We start from the raw sequence: 24,712 nt of genomic DNA, 5'->3' as shown, positions 1-24,712 counted from the left end.
CTACACCACAGCTCACGGCAACGCCGGATCCTTAACCCACTGAGCAATGGCAGGGACTGAACCCGCAACCTCATGGTTCCTAGTCAGATTCATTAACCACTGCGCCACGACGGGAACTCCTAACAGAATATTTTTAACTATACTCTCCCCAAAAGCCTGCTAGGGAATATCTCTAGTAGGCTTTAAACACATTTGGAATAACAATAAGTTTTTTTTTTTTTTTTTGCTTTTTATGGCTATACTCGTGGCACATGGAGTTTCCCAGGGTCCAATCAGAGCCACAGCTGCCAGTCTACACCACAGCAACGCCAGATCTGAGCCACGTCCACAACCCATACCACAGCTCATGGCAACGCCCAACAATGGCTCCTTAACCCACTGAGTGAGGCCAGGGATTGGACCCGACACTTCACGGTTCCGAGTCAGACTCATTTCCACTGTGCCACGACGGGAACTCCTAAGCTTGCTCTCCAAACAGAATTTCAGGTACTTTCCCCCACAACACCCAGAAGAAAAGAAAAGTCCTGCTTGAACAATTTTCTGTGTGACTGTGGAAACTTTTGAAAAACATGAAACGAAAGCATAAAAACTTCGCAGATGACAGCGTGTTGCAGCAACAGTTAGCATGTGCACATATTTCTTTAGGGGACAGAGAGTTCAGCCCACTACTGAAAATACTCTAGTCGTGATGGGGTAGGAACTTCTGTAGCTGAATATGCACGCTGGACTGTGTAGCCCAAGTTTTAAGAACCTTGGCCAAAACACTGGGCTTAGTTATCGGAGGAACCGGCGAGGCAGGTATCGCAGGACACGGATGGTCCTGACCCGGAGGAGCCCGGGCAGCTGCTTACCGGGCCCTGAAGACCTCCGTCTTCCCTGTCGATGCTGCCTCGAGAAAGCCGCACGTCAGGTTTCTAAAGAAACAAAACAAACCAAACAGTCTCATTTTTACTTCGAGAGCCACTGACATACTTCTGCGCTGTTCCCGCCTTTTGTGACACAACTGTCCTCTGTATAAGAAGGGTCGAAAGCTTCCTAGTTTTGGGAAAATTCACAAAGCCCAGGGGTAACACACCCAGATGAGCGGCGCCAGCAAAGGCCCTTCCTGTGCACATATGCGCCGCTAAGGGAGCTGGCACGCGGGCCCTGGCCCCCCATGACACGTGAGGATGTGCCACCTCTCACTGAGGACACCTCCACCCCAGGAGAAGGCACCAGCGTCTTGCTTCCCGGCAGAACAGGGCTTAGATGTACTTGGCTGTCTCGCCAAAGCAGCGAATGGCCCGATTACAAGTTCTTCCCCAGCAATGCATCCAGAACACGAGCCCATGGAAACCCAGACTGGATATAAATAAGAAAGCACGTTTCATAATGTGAGAATAAACAAAGGAAGCCACGTGCCGCCCAGGTGTGGCGCTTGGCAGCTTTTCTCCTCATGAAAACACCACACTGTGGTGGCTCCAGGCTGCCCCATGGTGGCATGGATTTCAGAAGCGCCCAGGCAGCCACACCGACGCCTGCTCCTCCCTGCCACACACAGGGCCAAAGCTGTTCTCGGGGTGCGTTTTCGTCCTCTGCAGGCTGACCGCTCATGTTGTGGCCTCTGCCTGTCCTCCTTCCCACAGGGAGATCCTCTGCCCAGCAGAGATCATGCACTAGCGACTGCCCTTGACAGACACAGGGCACCCTGATGCCGAGTCCATTCCGTACCTTCTACACCCGAGGAGGGCCTGGCGCTGATGACACAGCCCACCAGCGCCTGCGGGGGAGGGGAGGGGTGTGGCAATGAGCTTTGCTCCTCCCTTTTTATTTATTTATTTGTTTATTTTTGTCTTTTTGCCATTTCTTGGGCCACTCCCACAGCATATGGAGGTTCCCAGGCTAGGGGTCGAATCGGAGCTGTAGCCACCGGCCTACGCCAGAGCCACAGCAACGTAGGATCCGAGCCGCGTCTGCAACCTACACCACAGCTCACGGCAACGCCGGATCCTTAATACACTGAGCAAGGGCAGGGATCGAACCCGCCACCTCTTGGTTCCTAGTTGGATTCGGGAACCACTGCGCCACGACGGGAACTCCCCCTTCTTTTAAATGTATGTTTTCAACAGGGAAACCGTGTCATATCATTTCGCAACCTCACATAACATTACCTCGTAGAAACTGATGAAAACATCCAAACACTGCACAACGTTCCAGCGCGTGACACTGGCACCACCACCAGGGTTCCGATCAGGCGCCAGTCCTTTCAGGCTGTGTGACCTGAGCCTCACTTTCCTCACCTCTAAGACGGGGCAGTGACCGTATTAACTCAGTGTCACGCAAGTGTCACACGACTCAAAGGCACAGTTTTCCTGCTCTTTGCTGAACATCTGGGCCATTTTCAGAGTTTCGATCGGGTGGAGAGACTGTGGGTGAACACCCTTGTGGACACGTCTTTGACGAAACCCCAGATGAGGTCCCTGGGACAGACTTCCAAGCATGGAGTTACTAAGTCAGAGGGTTTGACCATGTGAAAGACCCAGCACATAAGATACCAAGCTGCTTGTGGTGTCCCGATTACGCCTCTGTCATCGAGGTACGCGTCTCCCTCGCTGTGTCACTGGACTGCACTCACAACCCTTGGCCACGCGGGAAACAAATACCACACGTTGCTGTAATTTGCTCCCCTCCTTCCGTAAACAGCAGAACATCTGTTTCTTCTCACTGGTCAGATGCTCAGCTGCTTTGGACAAGGGACTTAACCTCTCCTACCCGTTTCCTCACCTGCGAAATGGGCAGAATAATACGGAGGTCATACGGTCATTAGGAGGCGTGAATACATGCTTGGCACTGTAATGTGCACATCGGAGACACTTAGGAAATATCTGCTGAAGGAATGCATTAACAAAAATGCAAAGGAGAAAAGAGATTTTCTAGAGGAGGACGTGACGCTTGGAAAGGCAGAACTGGGTGTTTGAGGCGATATAAGGTGGACTCAGTTAGGCAACACATTTTTTTCTTTTTTTTTCTTCTATATTACTGCAGCATGTGGAGGTTCCCGGGATAGAGGTCCCATCAGAGCTGTAGCTGCCGGCCTACACCACAGCCACAGCCACGCAGGATCCTTAACCCACTGTGTGAGGCCAGGGATCAAACCCACGTCTTCACGGACACAAGTCGGCTTCTTAACCCACTGAGCAACACTGGGAACCCCCTAATTCTCTGTGTTTATTTCTATGTATTTGTTAGGCCAGTTACGTTTTTGATCTTGGAGACGTGGGCTTAAGAGACACCTTTGGGACCCAGGGATTCTTAACCCACTGAGCCACAATGGGGATTCCAGGCAACAAATTTTTAGTGAGTACCTTCTATGTGCAGAAAACCTCACGTAAACAAAAGCAGCCACGATTACTGTCTGCTTAGAGAGTAAGGCGCTAGGTCTCAGGTATTTACACGAGTCATCTATTTTTATTTCCATATAAAATACATGAAATCACTTGTTTTTCCTTTTGCACAATGATTCTCCAATGCTACACTTTTCTAAAGAAAGAAATTCAATCTTAATGGAGAAAGGCCTATTGATATAAAGTCTGCTTGTGTTCTCTGAATGGAAATTTCAAGCTTTTTCCTCATATAGCGAACACGGCCTATTGGAAAAAAAGTGCCACGTGGGGAATTAAAGCGCAATCGAGCCAAAGACAGCCTGTCAAAAAAGGAGATTCTATTACTGTTTCTGCTACTGGGTGAAGCTAAACTCTTCTGTGTTCCGCTCATAGAATATTCTAGATCTCTAGCCCTCCTGGGTCCCCCAGCCAGGTCACACAGTGGCCTGGCCTCGCCCCATGCCCCCGTGGGACCCACAGCCACCTGTGCCAGGCCCTGGCCGCCTCCTAGGGCTGGCAGCCACTGAACAAGGCAAGGGCTGGGGCTAGGCACAGTTCAGTGTGCCCATGGTCCTTGGCCCCACCACAGAAGGACCTACACCACCCACACATGGGACAAAGGTATACAGCTGGTGACCAAATGGGAGGGTGCTGCTGGTCCCAAAGGGTGTCTCTTAAGCCACATCTCCAAGATCAAAAAATGTAATTAACCTAACTAACACATAGAAATAAACACAGAGGGAGTTCCTGTCATGGCTCAGTGGTTAACGAATCCAACTAGGAACCATGAGGTTGTGGGTTTGATTCCTGCCCTTGCTCAGTGGGTTAAAGATCCAGTGTTGCCGTGAACTGTGGTGTAGGTTGCAGACATGGCTCAGATCCCGAGTTGCTGTGGCTTTGGCGTAGACCAGCAGCTACAGCTCCGATTCGACCCCTAGCCTGAGAACTTCCATATGCTGCGGGAGTGGCCCAAGAAATGGCAAAAAGACCAAAAAAAAAAAAAAAAAAAAAAAAAAAAAAAGAAATAAACACAGAGAATTAGGGAGTTCCCATTGTGGTTCAGTGGGTTAAGAACCCGACTGGTATCCATGAGGATGTGGGTTTGATCCCTGGCCTTGCTCAGTGGGCTGAGGATCTGGTGTTGCAGAAAGCTACAGCATAGGTCATGGATGCAGCTCGGATCTGGTGTTGCTGTGGCTGTGCTGTAGGCCAGTAGCTGAAGCTCTGATTCAACCCTGAGCCTGGGACTTCCATATGGGTACAGCCCTAAAAAGACCAAAAACAAAAACAAGCCCCGCCCCCACACTACCCAAGGCAATCTATAGATTCCATGCACTCCTTGTCAAAATACTAATAGCATTTTTTTTTGTAGAACTAGAACAAAAAAATCTTAAAATTTGTATGGAAACACAAAAGACCCTAAATAGCTGAAACTATCTTGAGAAAGAATAGAGCTAGAGCTATCACGAGCCCTGACCTCAAACTATACTACAAAGCTACAGTAATCAAAACAGTATGACACTGGTACAAAACAGACACATAGATCAGTGGAACAGAATAGAGAGCCTGGAAATAAACTATGCATGTATGGTCAGTTAATCTATGACAAAGGAGGTAAGACGACATAATGAAGAAAAGACAATCTCTTCAATAAATGATGCTGGGAAAACTGGACAGCTACATGTAAAAACATGAAACCAGAACATTTCCTAACACCATATACAAAAATAAACTCAAAATGGGTTAAAGACCTGAATGTAAGACCAGAAACCAAAAAAGTCCTTGAGAAGAACATGGGCAGAACTCTCACTGATGTAAACTGCAGCAATACTTTTTTGATCTGTCTCTTAAAACAAAAGAAATAAAAGCAAATATAAACAAACAGAACTTAATTAAACTTAAATGCTTTTGCACAGTGAAAGAATCTATCAACAAAACAAAACAGCTGCCTACTGACTGGGAGAAGACATTTGCGAATTATATATATGAAAGGGGTTAATATCCAAAATATTCAAAGAATTCATTCAACTTAACATTAAAAACACACACACAAAACAAACAAACAAACAAAAAACCCAAACAACTTGATTAAAAAAGGGGCAGAGGACATGAAAAGACATTTTTCCAAAGAAAACATGCAGATGGCCAACAGGCACATGAAAAGATGCTCAACATCACCGAGCAACAGGGAAACGCAGATCAAAAGCACAGTAGAAACTCCTGGAAAATTAAAAACATAACAAAGTTACCGTATGATCTAGTAACTCCAATTCTGAGGATTTTTCTAAAGAAAAGCAAAAGACTAATTTGAAAAGATATATGTACTCCTACGTTTGCTGTGGCATTATTTACAACTGTCAAGATAACGGAAGCAACTTAAATGTCCACTTATAAGTGAATGGATAAAGAACATGTGGGGGGGTGTGTGTGTGTATGTCCAGTAGAATATTACTCAGCCATAAAAAGTATGAAATCTTGACATTTGCAACAACATAGAGGGTATTATGCTAAGTGAAATGAGTCAGAGGGAGAAAGATAAATACTGAATGATTTCACTTATATGCAATATGCAGAATCTAAAGAAAAAAAAAAAACCAACACAGAAACCTCAAATGAACAAACATAGCAAAGGAGAAACAGACTCAGAGATACAGAGAACTAGAGGCGGCCAGAGGGGAGGAGGGTGGGAGGGCGAGCGAGACAGTGAGGGCCGTTAAGAGGCGCGCGCTCCCAGTTCCAAGATAAAGACGTCAGCGAGACGCCATGTACAGTGTGGGGATACAGAGCGTGGCGCCGTAAAAGCTCTGCACGGTGACAGGTGGCAACGGCACTCCCACTGCTGATCATTTAGTAACAGGGAGAAATCGCGAATCACTGTGGTGTTCGCCTAAGACCAATACAACGGCGCAAGCCAATTACACTTCAGAAGAAAGCAGCCTCCATCCGAAGCCGGGGATATTAAAGACAAAAGCGAAGCAATTTCTATTTAAAGTCTCACAGAAAGATCACAGACGTAAAGTGTCTCCGCCTCCCTGAATACTTTCCCATCAGATATGTATGTTTTCTCTTTTAAAAACTTAGGCATGATGTACATACAACAGAGCCCACAGGTCTCAAGTGTAAAGGCCAACACATTTCCTCATGCACGTTATCTGCCCGACACACCGCCCGGACCAAGACCCAGGGCAGATACCCGGCTCCTGCTGTCCCTGCCCGGGTGGGGCCTGCCTCCAACTCACCAAAGGGACCATCCTCTGACTTCCAGCCCAACCGAGCGTTTCGGAAGAGCGTACCAAGGGGTCACGGAGGAAGCGCCTCTCCTGTGAACACCGTCTCAGGGCTCCCCTGTGGCCGGGTGCAGTCTGCTCACTTTTACTGTTGTCCCGACATTCCCGCGCTGAGTGTCACTCATTCTGACGCTAGGGGGCGGGCGGTCCTCCATTCCTGGCACCGCAGGATGCCGTGAGCATCCTCTCTGTGGGGGCATGTGCATTCCATCCTCCCAGGTGGCGCTGCTTTCAGCGCTGGGGTCACAGAGACCAGCAGCGCAGGCCTGGTCTCTAGCCCCATGGGGTTATCACTCTGGAAAACTTCAAATTGAAGGCTTTCAACCAAACTCCTTTCCTTGTGTGCCATACTGTCTTCGAGTCTGGAACATGAAAGAGGCAAGGGAGGGATGGGGCCTGCCCAGCGGAGTCAGGCCCGGCAGTGCCTTCCCACAGCTCTTTGATCCCACCCGGGCGTTCCCAGGGACCCGCTCCGCTACGGAGGGAAGGCAGCTCAACTCTTCATTTCCCTTCTCAGAGCACAAAGTAGGCTTTATAGACTCGAAACTTTCTCCTTGTAAAAGTAAAACCCTGTCTCAGCCCAGTGCTGCACTAGAAAATTACTGTGCTCACAGTCATAAAAATAAACAAGTAACAAAGTTACTCTCTTTAAGCAGCCCAGCGGGAAACGACGTCCTCCCATGGACTGAGCTTCTAGGCAGGGCTGCTGGTACTCTGGCCAGCCTGCAGGACAGCTCGTACAGTCGTGGAAGCACAGAGCCATCGCAGAAAGACCTTGGGCTGCCCGAGGTCAGAGAAGGGAGTGGGATGCAGCACCCAGCCGCAGGCTGTGGTCAGGGCTGTGTGACCAGGGTGGGACTGGCCTCTGAGATGCAGGGCCCTGGACCAGGGATGCGTGGGAGGACGCCTGACACTGCAAGGGCTCAGCAGAGGCAGGGCTGTGAGGAGCAACACGGGGACGTAAAACCTAAGACAGGCGGCGTCCTAAACAGCCCGTCACCCTGGTCTGTTGGGAAGAAATCTGGGCACCGTGACTGACAAAGCAACTTCAGAGGTGATTTTTCAAATAAGACACAACGCTTCCGCCAGGGCGCAGGCCGCTCCCAGCACCGTCTGAGGACCAGGACGGGTCCGGGATGACCTGCTGCTACAGGGTCTTGAGGAGACAAACAGAAGAGGAGCATCTTTAGAAACTTCTAGACCCATCTGAAATGGCAATCGTTAGGTCTGTCGGAGCTCTAATAAAAACTCTGGCTTACAGTTTGTCTTTTAAACGTTTCCCTTTTCTAGGAATGGCTTTTTATTTTATGAGAGGTCAGGTCTACCGTGGTTAGAAACCAAGCAGAGGTGGGTGTTCCTGCAGCGAGAGCTTGAGAAGCCTGCCCTGGGACACACCCGGCCTATGCGGCTGCCTGCCTGCCGGGAGGCGCGCGCTGCCTCAGCCAGCTGCTGAAGTCATCCACTCCAGGGAGCTCGGGCCAGAGCAGGACCGAGCAAGGTTTGCTGACCACAAGTAGATCCAATGCCAGGATGTCCAGCTCCCGAGACGCCCACCATGCTTCTTGGCAGAATCCCTTGCAAAGGGGCTAACGGCGGCCTCTCCCCTCATCTATTACACGCGTCCTAGACTGGGAGCCATCTCAAGGTATTCTGGCAGGTGAGCCTCCCCCGTGCCCTGTCTCCTGTCACAATCTGGGGCTGACCTAGGAGGGCTGGACCATGAGCAGAGGAAGGATGGAGGACCCTGGGCAGTCACCCTGTGGTGGTCACTGGCAGATTTTAAGTCCAAGAATGACAGGACTAGATCTGAGTTTCAGAAGAATCCCCACAGTTGTGGCATGAAACCCAGCTCGGAGGGGACTTCAATGACTCCCGCTGGAGCAGGCCCCTGTCCTGAGTGCTTGCTGGTGCCCAGGCTTACCACCTACCTAACAAATACCCAAATCGGATGGGGTGGGGATTATTCAGTTTATCTCATGACACCAAAAAACTTCATCTTGAAACCATTCATAAAGACAAGAAATCATTCCAGCTTATGAACAACCACAGGAAATTCTAACAGAAATCACAAACAAAATACACCATGACCTTAAAAGGATGGTCCCCTGTGACTTAAGTGAGGACTCATTTCCGGAACGCGGTTCTAGCATAAAACCAAACGAAACGCTTCATACAAGGCATCACATTAACTCTTTTAAAAGGTTTTAAAAACTAATCTTTTAAATACAGAGCCAACATGATACTTAACGGAGAAAACTATCACAGACTTTATCTTTAAAAATAACAGAAAAGCAGGCAAGGCTCTATTTTAAAGAAGATGGCAAGAGATGCCTCAGGAGCAACATATAAGATACATGACAAATATTGAAAATAAATAAAGAAAACTTTTTTTAAAAAGTGATAGCTGTGCATTCAGAAAACCCAAGGAAACGAGACAAAAAGATTTCATGTGATACATATTGGAATATACTAGATTAATTCCTAAAAATCAACTGCATACACACAAAGAAATAATGACTAAAATGCTCCGTGAAAATGAGACACCAGAGTTCCCATCGTGTCGCAGGGGAAACGAATCCAACTAGGATCCATGAGGATGCAGGTTTGATCCGTGGCCTCGCTCAGTGGGTTAAGGATGCGGCATTGCCGTGAGCTGTGGTGTAGGTCGCACATGCAGCTTGGATCCTGCGTCGCTGTGACTGTGTGTCCGATTTGACCCCTAGCCTGGGAAACTCCATAGGCCTCAGGGGCAGCCATTTAACAAAACCAAACAACCCACACGAGACACCATTATGTCAGTGACAAAAGAAGAGCCAAGTGCGGGAAGTAAAAGGGTCAGGAACAGACCACAGGAACGTCCTTCTGCGCCAGAAGCCGTGCCCACTGGGGCTGTTCTGTGACACGGCAGCCCAGGAGAGGGTTTGCACGACTTCATCAGTGGCTTTGAACATGACTGGGCGGCTACGGAGTGACGGCAATGGTCTGCGCATGGAGGGTGGGTTCTGGGAGCCTCTGCATTCATCAGCACCCACCATCGGCACACTCCGGGCAGTCCCCTGGCTGTAAACGCCCTCAGTGAAAGGCAGCTGACGAGCCCGCAGTCCCGAGCCCGTGGTTCAGAACCCCGGAGATCACGCGGGGGCTGGAGCCAGAGCTCATGCCCTCATTGCCATAGCTCTGCTCACATCCCAGGCCAGTTCGGAGAGCACAGCCTGAGGCCAGGGCATCACAGGTGCCGGGCCAATATCCCGAGCCTGTCTGCCTTGCCAGTTCCAGGCAATCTCCTGGCCTGGGCTCCAAGGCCATCCCGACTCCACGGCCTTCCCCATTCTCAGCTGCGATCCTACACAGTGCTCAAGTATCTGAACTTGAGTTTGGACAGCCGGAAACATTTACTGTTTAAAATACAAATTAACATGGGAAAAAGGCTATGTGGACAAAACATTTAAAATGTAGGGCTAGGGAATAGCAGTTGTATTCTCGGAACTGGATCAGTATCTCAAGGGATTCACTCAGATTAGTCAATAGTAACCACTTTTTGCAGCTTTGCCTTATAATCTCAAGATATACCCTAATTTTTAAAAATAGGAAGTTGGTAGATTTACTTATTACTCATTCATTCATTCATTCATTCATTTTTAGGGCTGCACCTGAAGCCTATGGAAGTTCCCAGGCTCAGGGTCAAATCCGAGCTGAATCTGCTGCTGCCAGTATGCCACAGCTTCAGCTACAGCAGATCTGAGCCATGTCTGCAATCTACACTGCATCTCACGGTAACACTGGATCCTTAACCCACTGAGTGGGGCCAGGGATTGAACCCACATCCTTATGGATACTAGTCAGGTTCTTAAACCACTGAACCACAGTGGGGACTCCATACTTTAATTTTAATAACTTAGACTTTTGTTTTTTAATTTTATGGCTGCACCCGCAGCAATATGGAGGTTCTTGGGCCAGGATTGAATCCAAATTGCAGCTACAACGTACGCTGAAGACGTAGCCATGCAGGATCTTTTAACTTGCTGTGCCACAGTGGGAACTCCACTTAATTTTGATACTATGAAACTTTGTAAATTCACGGTGCCTAGACGCATTTCACATGTCTTGTTGCAGGTCTGCAGGCAGCAGAGCAGCTACCAAGTGCTATGTGCCAAGCTGCCCGGAGAGGACCCTGGCTCTGCGCCACACTATCTGGGTTGTCTCGGGCAACCCCCTCATCTCCAAAACGATGATAAGAAAGGATCTGGTCATATTCCACTATCCTCTTTTCCAAAGTCTAAAAAGTACAAAAGACTGCTAAGTTTGTTTTTTCAAATTTGAAGGACTCTAACTAACTCTGTGGCAGCACCTGACCTGACTTGACGTGAGGGCTGTCTTTACACCTGCCCACAGCATGCAGAAGCTCACAGGCCAGGGATCTATCCTGCACCATAGCAGCGACAATGCTGGATCCTAACCTGCTGCACCGCGAGAGAAGCGCCGAACGTGCGCAGGCGTGTCAGTGCTTCTACGGCGAGATGCTACTGGAATATCGCATGATACGCGGCATGTGCGTCATACGATAAAACTTTCTGAGGGAAAAAACAGTGAAGTACACAGAACCCCTCAAAGTTTCAGGAGTTCTCTGGTGGATCCCGTGCTGCTACCATCGCGGCTTGGGTTTGATCCCCGGCCCAGGAACTTCCTCATGCTCCGGGCATGGCCAAAAAACAAAGACTCACGTAGGACAGTGACAGACACCGCTAAGTATTATGCATTATCTTAACCGTTTCGCTGTGACAAGGGTGGGTGCCTCAGCCCCACCGGGCAGTTAAAAAAGTGTGGAGTGAGCGTGGTGTCTGAAGGCCTAAATTAACAACAACGGAAAGGCGAGCCAGTATTCCCGCCTGTGTGACCGGCGCCCAGGCTCCCGCGCTGCGCTGGTGGGCCTGCTGGGGCCAGCCCGACACCCCCACTGCGAGGGCAGCGGCCCCCCTGCTGGGGAGAACGGGCTCTGCCAAGCCGTGTGCCGCCGCTCGCTTGCTGAACTTCAAACTGCAGTTTTCGGAAAGAAAGCCCCGTGTGAAGAATGAAGTCAGCATCACAGGGGACGGAGCACTTGGGCGCTGATTTTAATGTGTGTGTGTCTGTAGGGCTCCTGGAGATCTAAGGACAGGGCTGTGCCCCTCAGCACGGAGGGGGACCGAGTCAGCCTCGGGGGTGTTAACAGATCACCGCAAGGGGCCAGCTCTGCAGCACCGAGGCCCGGATTTTGTGGAAGCACTGGGAGTCCTGGCTCTGTCCAGCCGTCCTTCCCTCAGGCTACCCCAGCAAGGCTGAAACCGCAGTGTAGGGTGACGGCGCAGTGGGCGGAGGCTGGGACCAAAGGACCGGGTGTTACGTGACACACAGAGACCACTCTGTCACACTCCTCTGTCCCCAGGGACTCCTGAGGGAGGAGGTCTGCATCTCTCAGACCACGAAGAAAAGGGGCCCCAGGGAGGCAAGTCCGGGACCCTTGGCTGTTGGCTCACACGTCCTCCTACTTAGCATGCAAGCTGACACCGGGAGCCATCTCTGCTTAAATGCGGCAGTAACGTACAACCACAGCGACAGTCATGCCGCTGAGCCCGCAGTGCCACTACTAACATCCTAGAAGTGCATCCTGAAAAAGTAATTCGAGAAAAGCAAATGCCCGCTGTTGCGAAAGCTTCAGGGAGCAGACGTAAAAGAAGCTCTCTTGCTTTGGAAAAGAGGGACTCTGCACCCTCCGCAGGATAAGCAGCAGACCCGAGCAGGGCTGAGACTCAGTTACCAGAAACCTCTCCTCCTTCTCCAGCCAGCGCTGATCTTCCTCCATCTCCTGCTGCTGCCGGATCAGCCGCTCTTCCATCAGGTGGGCGGGCAACACCTGCCCGAGGCCGCGCAGGTCCAGGGCTGTGGAGTCCTACAGGAGGTCAGATCCACTCTCAGAAGTCTATTCGTGACACTCGTACTTTTTTCTGTGTGTCTTTCCAAACAACTAAGCAAAACAGCAAGGGTGGTGGAAATAGGGTGTCTTATACTCTGCTTATGGGGACACCCTTTCTGGAGGTTACACGTTAACACGTGTGAAACATCGTAAAAAAGTATACAGTGTTAGAGGTGTTCTGGTTGTGGCTCCGTGGGTGAAGAACCCAAGTGGTATCCCTGAGGATGTGGGTTTGAACCCTGGCTTCGCGCAGCGGGTTAAGGATCGGGTACTGCCTTGAGCTTCGGTGTAGGTCATAGATGTGGCTTGGATCCTGGGCTGCTGTGGTGTAGGCCGGCAGCTGCAGCTCTGATTTGACCCTTGGCCCAGACACTTCCATATACCGTGGGTACGGCCCTAAGAAGGAGAAGAGAAAGAAGTATGTGATAGTAGATGTGTAGGAATCTAGTCTAAAGAAGTAACTGAAGCAAGATATGCACAAAGAACGCATCACTAGTCACAGCGAGAACGCGGCAACGGTCTGGGGGTAGAGGGAAGGGGGGAGGAGTCATCCCGACACACACACATTCTGGAGGACGGGCGTGTTCACGCCAAGGAAAGAGCAGGAAGAGCAGACAGCTACAGACGGTTTGGGACTCAAAGAAAGGATTTTTAATAGTACAGGAGCGGTTCTTGGCTTTACCAAGAAAATTTAGTAAAAATTCACACGGTCCAGAGACCGACGGCTCTATTTGTTCCCTGGCCTCACGGAGGGCTCTGCTTTTCCAATGGGCAGGCTAATGATGGCAGCATCTCTCCTTTTAGTAAAAAGATTCACAGAACCAGAGAGCATTCGAGCAGATGGAGTATCCTGATCTTGGAATTAGGTCATCTAATTTGAGAAATTTTAGGATTTAGAAATAGAAGGTACCTTGGGCAAAAGCCTCACCAGTTAACGAACTGAAGCCCAGGAACGTGCAATTTACCTCCACGCTGGGCTGCCACACTGACATCTCCTGTGGTCTCTGACTCCATGAATCTGTCTGGTCCAAAAGAGACGCCTGACCTGGGTAGATGCTGCCAGCCATGGCTGTGACTCCATGAGGACCCGGGTAGCCAGAGACCTGCGGACGAGTGAAGCGGCGGGGTCACGTTCTGACACAATGTGACTTCTGCACGGTCTGGTTGCACGTGAAAGGAAGTAACTAAGACTGCAGAGAATCACGGGGCAGCAGAATACCTAACTGTCCCTCAAAGATGTCCACGTCCCGGGGCTGGAGCCTGTGACGGGGCACCTCATGTGGCAAAGGGGCTCTGTGACTACAAAGGAGGAATCTTGAGATGGGGGATGACCTTGGATTACCCGAGTGGGCCCCGTGTGATCATAGGGGTCCCTGAAAAGGCACAAGGGAAGCAGAGGGGAGAGAAAGGCCGACGAACAGAGAGATGCTTTGCCTTGGAAGATGGTGGAAGGGGTCAAAAGCCAGGGAACTTAGGTGCCTCTAGAAGCTGGAAAAGGAAGGAAACGGACCCTCAGTTACAGCCTCAAGAAAGGGCATCTGTCATGGCTTCCTTAGACAGCGAAGGCAAGCATACACCAGGAAACCAGAAGCGCTGTCCTTTGCACTCCTGCACTTACTGCGATGCTGAGAGCAGACCATCCCTGGGTGTACAAGCGACAGGAGGCCGTGAACATGGCTAAGTCCCGCGCAGTTCTAGAAGTCCCTTTCCCGCCCAACTCACTACTCCGCCAACAGAACAAACAAAACCCTCAAACGTCTGTCCTCTAGTGACGAGGGCTGGTGGGGGGAGAAGGCTTGCCTTCGGGGTCTGACAATGATGACTAAGGCAGAGAAAAAACATTCAGCTGGACATGGAGAAAAGCTTCAAGGCAGAAAGAAAAGAGGCATCTCCTTATGCGCTTTGCCCTCCACCAGCAGGAAGAGGGAATATGGCATCAGTATTGTTTCCCGACGCATCAGGTGCTACGGGGGGTGGGGGGGCAGTCAGCCAACTTTCAAAGGAGATAAAGCACAGCCAAACCCACAGTTCCAGATACCAAAGCATCCTTCAACAGAGACTTTTCGCATTTGCTACAGGTCTCTTGGCAACGACGTACACCCAAATTCCATACTGACAACACGTAATTACTCAACTTGCAAGTAAGCAGCTCTACAGACAGCTCCCACAGTTATGTGGGTGAAAATACTTTAAAACAACGCTTACCGAGCATAAAACACCATATCAACTATTTTTGGTCAGAAGGGATGTGGTACTGCCGGAGACCTTTGAGGAATTTTCACAGTAAGTGATTTCAAATGATCTAAGGCAGTTTTCCATACAACACCAACCACGTGAAAGGATCAGGTGAGCATTTCAAGCCAAAAAAGGCCATAAAAAATGTCCTTTAGCTGGTCTTATTTACAAAATGAGGACACTCTGGGCTTGGGAAAGAATCACTCATTTCTTTAATGAAAAAACCCCATGTTTTAATTTATAAATATAAACAATGTACTCCCCACCCCCAAATGCGCTGAAGAATGAAATAACACATCTTATATCTGTAACGACTAGAATACCTGGTAATGATTGGTTTGTACCATGTGCTGTGGGCTGGGATAAAATCCTTCACTGGACCTTGGACTAGGATAACCGGGTCTGCTGGGCTGTGAAGAGATCAACAGAGCATCACATGAATATAAGCACTTTGATTATCTTGGTCAATCTGTATTTTATTTAATAGAAAAAGATAATTTTCTATAAAAGCTTAGTTGGAAAGACGGATAAAGGGTGTGGGCAATTCTCTTCCCAACAAGCCATGCTGGGATGACCGGACCCGCACATGTGGGACATGAAGCTGGACCCCTTCCTTACAACCTACACAGAAATTAATTCAAAGTGGATCGTATCTCTAAACGTAAGAGATAACACTATAAGACGCAGGACTAAATCTTTGTGACCTTGGGTTAGGCAACGGTTTCTTTGACAGGATGCAAAAAGCTCAATCAACAAAAGAAAAAAAAAATAAACTAGACTTCGTTAAAATTACAAGTTTTGCGTCGCCAATGCAACGCTGAGCAAGTGAAAAGACGACCACGGGTGGAGGTATTTGAAAATCACCTGATAAGAGATTCGTACCCAGAATATATGAAGAACTCTCACAACTCCACAACGAAATGACAAACAATCTAGTTAAACAGTGGGCAAAAGACCCGAGTAGACCCAGAGAAGACAGACCGCTGGCCAAGAGGCGCGGGCAGCGACGCTCAACACCATCCGGCATCGAGGAGACGCAAACCTGCAGGTTCTCCTTTCTGCTACTTACTGGCTGTGAGACCCTGAGCAAGTGACTCAAACACGGCTTCTGGCTCTAAAGCTCTCGTTCTGCTATAGAAACGTGAGCTTCGAGTCCAGCAAAAGAACCATTCAGTCTGAAATGCAAGAGAAGTCAATGAAGTCTTCCAAACCTGAGGGATTTCAGGAGTTCCTGTCGTGGCGCAGTGGTGAATGAATCCGACTAGGAACCATGAGGTTGCGGGTTCGGTCCCTGGCCTTGCTCAGTGGGTTAAGGATCCGGCGTTGCCGTGAACTGTGGTGTAGGTTGCAGACGCGGCTCGGATCCCGCGTTGCTGTGGCTCTGGCGTAGGCCGGTAGCTACAGCTCCGATTCGACCCCTAGCCTGGGAACCTCCATATGCAGTGGGAGCGGCCCCAAAAAATAGCAAAAAGACAAAAAAAAAAAAAAAAAAAAAAAAAAGTCCTGAGGGATTTCATAAAGGCTCTCCAGGCGAGAGAGATGTATTTGGGTCCCAGAGGGCATGGAAACGAGGCGGTGCCCGCGTCTCTGCCACGGACGCCCTGGTCCGGGAAGATTGAGTCTCCAGACACAGCCTCATCTCCTCACGGCTCTGCTCGCACTGCCCTCCCCGCCTCCTGTCCTGAGTGCTTCCCATGTCACTTCTCCCGCCTGACACACAAGCACGTCCTCAGTTCCGAGTTTTAAGGTGTGTGTTGGTATGTATGCATTACGCTGGTCACAGGGCAAAGGCTTCCTGGAGTCTAAGACCAGAAGGATGCAGAGCCACAAAGGAGGACAGCACTGGAGCCATAGGGCAGGAGCACAGCTGTGTCCTCTGACTTATTTTGGAGTGGCAGGTAAGCAACATAGGTAAAAATACAATTTTCACTCAGTGTGTCCTATGTGCAGACTAGGCGCCGAGGTGCTGTACGGAGAGCCTCATAATTGTTTTTTGTCTTTTTAGGGCCGCACCCGTGGCACATGGAGGTTCCCAGGCGAGGGGTCGAATCAGAGCTGTAGCTGCCGGCCTACACCACAGCCACAGCAGTGAGAGATCCAAGCCATGGCTGTGATCTACTCCACAGCTCACGGCAACGCCGGATCCTTGACCCACTGAGCGAGGCCAGGGATTGAACCTGCATCCTCATGGACACTAGTTGGGTTCGTTACTGCTGAGCCACAGTGGGAACTCTGACAGCTGGATAATTCTGCGAGCAATGCTCTAAAGTATTACCACCCATTTTACAGAGGACAAAAGAGCGGCTCAGAGAGGTCGGGCAATGGGAACAGGTTGCACAGCTGGTAATGGAAGCTGCCTGACTCCAAAGTCTGCTGTTGGGACGCTACTCTGTGACAGGCACACTTTAGACTCATCGAATAAAAGGGAAGTTACAAGAGGAGTGATCAGAGAATGGCCAGATCTCAGCTGCGTGTCCCCCAGTGACTCACGACTTACACGAGGAGCAAATGGTAACACCTCTAAGGTTCCACCTCAAAGTGAAGGTGACAGAAAAAAATGCAGGCCGACGGTGCAGCAACGTTACCGCGCGCAGGACACCACAAGACAGAATTTGTGAGCGGCCCCCGTGGAGGGCAGGGCGCACTGCGGCCGGGTCAGCGCCTTCGAGGCAGGTCAGCCTCAGCGAGGCCAGGAGGCCAGGAGGCCAGGCCGGGAACCAGACGGCCAGGGTCTGGGTGGGGCGACTGGCCCCTCGGGGCCTCCACGTTCTCCGCTGTGAAGTGGGGACAGGGCTGCCACATGAGTATCCGGACGTGTCACCTGCTACTAAGGACAGATGCAGCAGGGTCGCTACATCTCCACAAAGACAGAAACTTGGATTTTCGTGAAGCAAACTACAGAGCGGGTGAGTTTTTGCTGAAAGCCTCTGGAGAGAGGAGGAAGAGAAAGAAAAACCTGACAGCTCCTACACTTGTGGTCCTTGGCCGGACGGCAGTGCCCTGAGGGGGCCTCGAGGGTACTGAGAGGGCGCGCGATGCCACAGTGACCTCCGGGGGTGGGGGCAGGTGGGCGGGAAGACGGCCCGAACAACAGGACTGGGCTGCGTCGAGACCTTCCTCAGCGTAACGACGAAGCCCTGTCATCTGAACCAGAACCAACCCCGCCTCAGCTACAAACACAGACAGCACTGAACACAGTTGATCCGACACGGAACTTTCCGGGAGAGCAGCCGCTGTGGATACTGACAATTCTACTTCGCTTGCTTTGAATTTTACCCAGACTCTCACGCGTCTACAAAGTCACACCATCGAGACCAGTGAGCTGCAGCTGCGGGGCTGCGCGCACAGGGGGTGTCTGCGCGGGCGCTCCCGCCCACCCGGCGCCCCCCAGCGTGGGCACGACGTTCCTAGAGGTTGCTGTTGTGCCTCCTGTACCGTCAGCCGTCTGCTGGCAGTACTGGTATTTTGAAATTATTCCGTCATTCCATTACCTATGAATTTTACTTCAGGATTCGTAAACAGGACATCATAAATATTTTTTATGTAAATGAAGGCTGGGCCTGATGAAGGCTGAGAAAAACCATGCTGAAGCGGCTTTTCTCAAACACTGTATTTTTAGGACCCTTTTACAATCTCAGCTACTACTGAGGACTCCAGGAGCCTTTGTTTATCTGGAATATATCTACCAATATTTATACTGTTACAAATTTAGAACACTTAAAATAACCACAAACTAATTAATGTTTAAAAAACCTATTTTTCAACTCCCCCTTACCCAAAATATCAGTGAGAAGAGCAGCTTCTCGTACCTTCTGTAAATTCCTTTACTGTCGGGCTTCCCAGGAGGGAGTGAGCCCGTCCATCTGTTTCTGCACCCACCCTGCAAAGAAAACCCAGCTATGCAGGTGGAAAAAGCAGGACGTTCTCCCTAGTTCCTTGGCACAAGCGTGGGTACTGATTTCTGATCCTATACTTGGCCCGACAGTGGTGGTTTCTTAACGATGAGCTGCACCGTAAGAGCCGAAACTGCACTGTTATCTGTCACAATTCAAACTCACTGCTGCCTCGTGCTGTGCACAGGCCTTTCAGCCGCATGTGATTTTATGCCGTCTGGCCTTGATCACTCAGAAAGGACAGATCCCTGCTCTGCAGGTCTTTCCAGCGCTGACGCATTTCAGCACAGAATACGAAAAATAAATTGCATTTGTTAATAGTATCCGGAGCTTCTAAGAAAAGCCCAAGAATTGGGAAGCTGTCAAGGTCCTGGGGAGCAATGTAAGTTCTTCAACTTTCTAAGTTTTGCTTAAAAACTCAAATTTTATTACCAGCAACAAACACTGCAGGTGTTTTCTCTGATGAGACAATCTAGCTTCTATTTTGAGAACACGTCCGCCAAATGTGCAACTCTGATCAACCACGGAGTGTCTGCCAGTTCTATTTTCAAGGAAAACCGTTCTTCCGTGAAAAGAGTGCGAAGGCCATCGAAACTCAGGTGTAGGCCGGCGCTTCCTGAGACCCACGCGGTGTCTGGTGGGCAGCAGGAGAGCTGAAGGCGGATGCCCTGCTCCCTCCCATGGAAGACGCCACGGCTTCAGCAAGGGCCGCCGTAAGCAGGCTGGCCTCGCCCGTGCACCTTCCTCAGACTGCAAGGCCCAGCGGCCAAGAGCGTGCATGGTTCATGCTGAGCCCTGGCTCCGGCAGGTGGCGACAGCCGTACGCCACCACGGGTATGACATCAGCGCGGAGGCCAGCACAGCGGACACGGCAGATGACATCTTGACATGATCCTGGCTCATCCAGGCTCAAAGACCACCGCCGTAAAGGCAGAGCCTGATGCCAGAGAGGGACACAGAGGAGGCAACGTACGGCACATACAGGGCTTGGCTCTGCTTGGCAGGGACATCCGTCTCTAACCAGCGAGCATCTGCAAATATACGAATGCTCCTGAAGGTGATTTTCTACCCATTAAAATGTCAAACCTTTTATCTGGGGGTCAAAGAGCAGACATTTTAATCTTTTTGAGCCACACCGGCACCGGGCACTTGAGCCAATCTGTGCAGGGCGAGCCCAGCCTTGGACAACACACAGTGAAAGGGGCAGTTCACGCCAAGAGAACAGTAACTAGCAGCAACGGGCAGAGGCGTGCAGTCTGCTTTCAAGGGTAGAATAGTCTCTGATCCCAGAAAAGAGCTGCAAAACTTTGAAAACACCTCAAAGAAAGAAATGTAAAGACACGTAAAACTGAAGCAGAACTCGCCTTTGTAAAACAAAGATGCCTAGCCATCTCCACCTCTGCCCAGCCCGGAGCCAGAGCAGAGGGCTTTCAAATATCACAGCTTTCAAAACTGAGCCACACAGAAATGACTAAAAGTCATACAGACTGATACACAGGAAAAGCCCCTTTATACTGTGCGTTTTAGGGGACTGCTACGTCATCTGTGCTTTGGGGACGGACAAAGTGCGGCGTGCCCTCATTCAGCCTTCACAGCACCCGTGAGAGGAAGGGGCACTGACATCCTTACTTCACAGAGAGCGAGCCGCCTGCGAGCAGACCCACTAGGCTTCCAGGTCTGAGAAATTAACACCAAGCCCCTCCCGCCTCCAGCATGACCTACTTTGCTGTACTGAGTGAAGGAACAGGCAAGTCTGCACATACAAGGGTGAAGCTGTAGTGCTGGGCTCGGGGGCTCCTGGCTTTGGGCAGGTAACTGAAGATTTGCTGTTGCTGCTGTTAAATTAGGAGAGCCCGAGAAAGGCTGTGGTCTCATCACTAACAGGCACAGAGTGACAACTTCAGAACATACGACACAGCCCACCTCTGTGCCTCAGTTTTCCCACTGGTTGAGGAAGCCAGACCACCAAACCCTTCTCCTCTAAAATTCTGAAGAACTGGGTCAATCGCCTGTGTTCGCTTTATTTAGTTTATTTTTATTTTTTGCTTTTTAGGGCCGCAACTGCGGCACATGGAGGTTCCCAGGCTAGGGGTCTAATCGGAGCTGTAGCCACCGGCCTACGCTACAGCCACAGCAACTCGGGATCCGAGCCGAGTCTGCAACCTACACCACAGCTCACGGCAATGCCGGATCCTTAACCCACTGAGGGAGGCCAGGGATTGAACCTGCAACCTCATGGAACTCCACCTGTGTTCATTTTAAATGTGTAACAGTATTACTAAAGTATAGTTTAAAACACTGGCCAAGGAAATATAAGCTTTCAGGCATCATGATAAAAAAACTGGGTATAGGATTTCCCTTCGTGGCTCAGTGGTTAGCAAACCCAACTAGGATTCATGAGGACGCTGGTTCGATCCCTGGCCTCACTCAGTGGGTTAAGGATCCAGCATTGCCATGAGCTGTGGTGTAGGTTGCAGACGCAGCTCGGATCCTGAGTTGCTGTGGCTATGGTGCAGGCTGGCAGCTGCAGCTCCGATTTGACCTTTAGCCTGGGAACCTCCATATGCTGTGAATATGGCCCTAAAATGCAAAAACAAACAAACAAAAAACAAACCAAAAAAAACCCCATTGGGTATAATATTTAAACAGCGTTTTGTGTTAGATTTCTGAACCCTTTTCAAAAAGCAAAAGAAGAACCATCAAAGTTCCTTTAAGGTATTCTTAGCTCGTCAAATATCAAATAGCAGATAACTATTAACTGCACAAAAGCCTACCACCTATTTCTTGTCCAGAAAATGGCCTGAACTGGATTACTGGTGGCAAGTAAGCCAGTATATGAAAATACCAACCTGCCAAAAGCAAATGGAGAACAAAGAATTCTAATCTGGGGAGAGTGCTTAAGGGCTGACCGTGTCCAGCCCCAGCTCTGGCCGCCTCCCGGAGGCTGAGGGGACAGAGGACGCCAGCAGATCTTAACAAGCAGGTGCAATGCATGTCTGTTCCCACACTGACAGCCCAGCCACCAGCCAGATGAGAGAAAAAGCAGGAAAGGTGCATGAGCTTCTCAGCAAAAGACAAAACCCAGAAGGAACAGGGTCAGGTAGAAGTTGACTCATTTCAACTAAATGTAAAATAAAGCGAAATGTGAAGCGTTCATGGCCTGGTGTTTCAGCCTTGGCTTGACCACCTGTAAGGTCCCTGACACCCAGCAGAGAGAAACCTCCCCAGAGCAGGCAACTGCTTGGGTCTGATCATGGGGGTGGGGCAGGGTGGGGTGTGAGGACCTCCTCTAATCCTGTCGCCCAGGGTGAAATGCAAATTAGGAACAGAAGGGCCGCCCCGAAGTGGAGCAGATTGGAAACAAAAGCTGTAAGGACTCTTCCCCCACAGCCAGCAGCTGCCCGGACCTTAAAGCTCCAGAGTGAACCCCAGCGAGGCCAAATGTGGGAGGGGGGCTTCGCTACCTTGGGCGGCGCTTCGTCGGACCCTCCGGAGTCCCAGGACACTGCGACCTGTCGTCTGGACTCCATCCTCATCCGCTCTTCCTGCTGCACCTTCTCTTCCTCCAGGATGGTGCTAGAGAGACAACACAGGGCATGAGCGGGGCTGACTGGGAGGGAACGCGGCAGCCCCACCCCGACCCTTCCAGGAGCAGCGCGGCCGCGCCGCCGGCGGCCACAGTGGGGAGGGGATCTGAGCTCCCCGCGGTCCCCTGGGCGGTGGCTCAGGGCCGGGAAACTGCAGGCAGCACGTTCTCAAGCACACAGGGGCTCAGGACAGCCCCCCACCGGCACCGCATCAGGTGATCCAGCGGCGACACCTCGCCCACTAACTTTCACTTTAAGCAGCACTTGATCTCATCGGGAAGACCGGCAGCAGCGCTGACGAGCGCCTCCGCAGCCACTGCCCGCCACGCCGCGCGCGCCACGGCCGGCGACTCGCCGCCCCTCCTCTCCCGCCACCTCCCGCCAGCCAAGCCGGGTCCGGCTCCGCGTCCCAAGGCGCAGAGCGCGCCGAGGAACCGCCCCGGACCGCCCCCTGGCTCTGCTCCGTTCAAAGGAAAGGGAAGGTTTTCCTCAAGGAGCCTGTCGGCACTTTCGAGAAAAGCAAAATCTAGCCCAAAGAGTCCACCCCCTCCTCAAAACACGATCTGGGTCTCCTCTCATTCCATGCAGGTGGTCATGGAGAGACACCACAAAACCTTAACCGCAGTGACAGCCTTGGTGGCACCTCCACTGCCCAGTGCTCACTGGGCCCGCACCCTTGGGACTCGGGCCCCGGGTCTTGTTGAAACAGGTTGTGAACGCCCATCTGTGTGGCTTTTGCCCTGAGACCCAGGACCAGCAACCCCGGATCACAACACGCCTGAGTGATAAGAGAGCCGCCTGTCACCATGATGGGAGCCTGGCCACTGACCAGTCACCCCCCACCAAGGAGTGCAGGCCTTGGGGAGCAGTGGTCCATGCAGGCCCTGGCCTGAGAAGGGCCACCTCCCATGCCCTGCTATCACCTGGCCTTCAAAATTAGTAACAGACCCCAAATCAGAATATCCAAAGGTTTGTAGTTTTAAACAAATCCATACAAATCAGGAAAAAAAAATCAAGGTTAAAAAACTGTCGCTGGAGAGCCTGTTGTGGCTCAGTGGAAATGAACCCAACTAGTCTCTGTGAGGACTTGGGCTTGAACTCCGGCCTCACGCAGTGGGTTAAGGATCCAGTGCTGCTATGAGCTGTGGTGCAGGACGGCAGCTGTAACTCCGATTCGTCCCCTAGCCTGGAAACCTCCACATGCTGCAGGTATGGCCCTCAAAAAGCAAAAAAAAAAAAAAAAAAAAAAGTCCTTATTTCCAAGTTCTTCAGCTTGTTTCAACAGAGGCCGGATCTGAGAAGGCCAAGGGTGACATACTCTTCAAGGCAGCGGGAACGCCATCTGAGACAGGTGTGGCCCTAAGGCTGTTCTGGGCAGGGGCCACCCTTTCTGAAGGTGACTCTCCCCCACAAACACCCTGCTGCCAGGAGACGCCCCCTCCCGGCTCCATCCACGCACACTCACGTCCCCCCCTCCTGGCCGACTGCCTCTGCTGTCCCAGCGCTGCCCCACCTACCACCTGTTATCTCACTGCCTGACGGCAAGCTTCCCACGGCTGCTGGACTTGGATCCAGTTTCTCCTGTCAGCGGCAGGGGACAAGCCTTCAGCCGGCTTCTTTCTAACACAACTCGCCTGTCTTGTCCCTTAAAGCACCAACGCTGGGGTGACCAGGAAGCAACCCAAAATAGCACAGCAACATGCTTCTGAGAAACCTCGCTGTGCTGCTCAGCGCTGTCAGGCATATCCAGAACTCACAAAATAATCTGCTTTTACACTGGGAAGACTGTTCCAGAGATGGAGTAAGAGTGTACGTGGAAGCACTTCTGGCCTTTTCTCCGTACGGCTGCTGAGGAACCCAGAGGAAAAAAACCCAGAATGTGCGGAGGGTCAAGGAGGTCAAACTGAAACATATTTTCCCAAACTACAAATATTTTTAGTAGCAATACATTCCATTTGAAAGCTTTTAGCTGCCTCATGGGAACTGGCCACGGGCCCTCGTCGTGTGTCTTCCTGGGACGGTGGCTTCTTCTGAGTCTCCAGCTCGCAAACAGATGGAACAATGAAGGCCAAGAAGGCGTGTCAGTTAACACACATCAGACCTGGCGCCTCATTCTCTGCTCATCCAGGAGCCCCATCGAGGAAGAGAATCAGGAACAGGGAAAAGGAGTATTTATCTGATGTTAGTTTCATTTTTCACTTCTCTCACTTGAGAAGAAAAATAGTCAAAACAGTCCATGCAGAGGAAAAGGACATGAAAACTTAAGCGTGCCCTGCCTGCTTTTACTCGGCGACGTCTGCTCTCCCAGGCTCTACAGGCTGGTGAGGAGAAGCCTCGTCAAATCTCTGTTCTGAGCGACAAGATGTGATTTCGCTTCTGAGCTACTTTCACAGACAGC

At 50.8% G+C, this 24,712-nt stretch overlaps 1 protein-coding gene across 40 annotated transcripts in view; it reads right to left on the bottom strand.

Moving 5' to 3' along the window:
- The window catches only part of PTK2 (protein tyrosine kinase 2), a 239,455-nt gene that overhangs the window by 14,954 nt on the left and 199,789 nt on the right, over positions 1–24,712 (bottom strand). For 22 of the 40 annotated variants that reach the window (XM_021088853.1, XM_021088840.1, XM_021088858.1 and 19 more), the window contains 5 exons: positions 22,192–22,303; positions 15,158–15,244; positions 13,565–13,702; positions 12,444–12,575; positions 852–914 (listed from right to left, as the gene is read on the bottom strand). In XM_021088853.1, coding sequence (XP_020944512.1) covers positions 852–914; positions 12,444–12,575; positions 13,565–13,702; positions 15,158–15,244; positions 22,192–22,303 — 532 coding nt within the window. The remainder of the gene's footprint in view (positions 1–851; positions 915–12,443; positions 12,576–13,564; positions 13,703–15,157; positions 15,245–22,191; positions 22,304–24,712) is intronic. The other 18 variants (XM_021088851.1, XM_021088848.1, XM_021088852.1 and 15 more) reach the window with 5 other exon arrangements.

The sequence above is a fragment of the Sus scrofa genome, chromosome 4 (genome assembly GCF_000003025.6).
Source record: "Sus scrofa isolate TJ Tabasco breed Duroc chromosome 4, Sscrofa11.1, whole genome shotgun sequence".
NCBI lineage: Eukaryota > Metazoa > Chordata > Mammalia > Artiodactyla > Suidae > Sus > Sus scrofa.
Note: the sequence above shows the minus strand (reverse complement) of the source record. Positions and strands in the feature narration are given on the sequence as shown.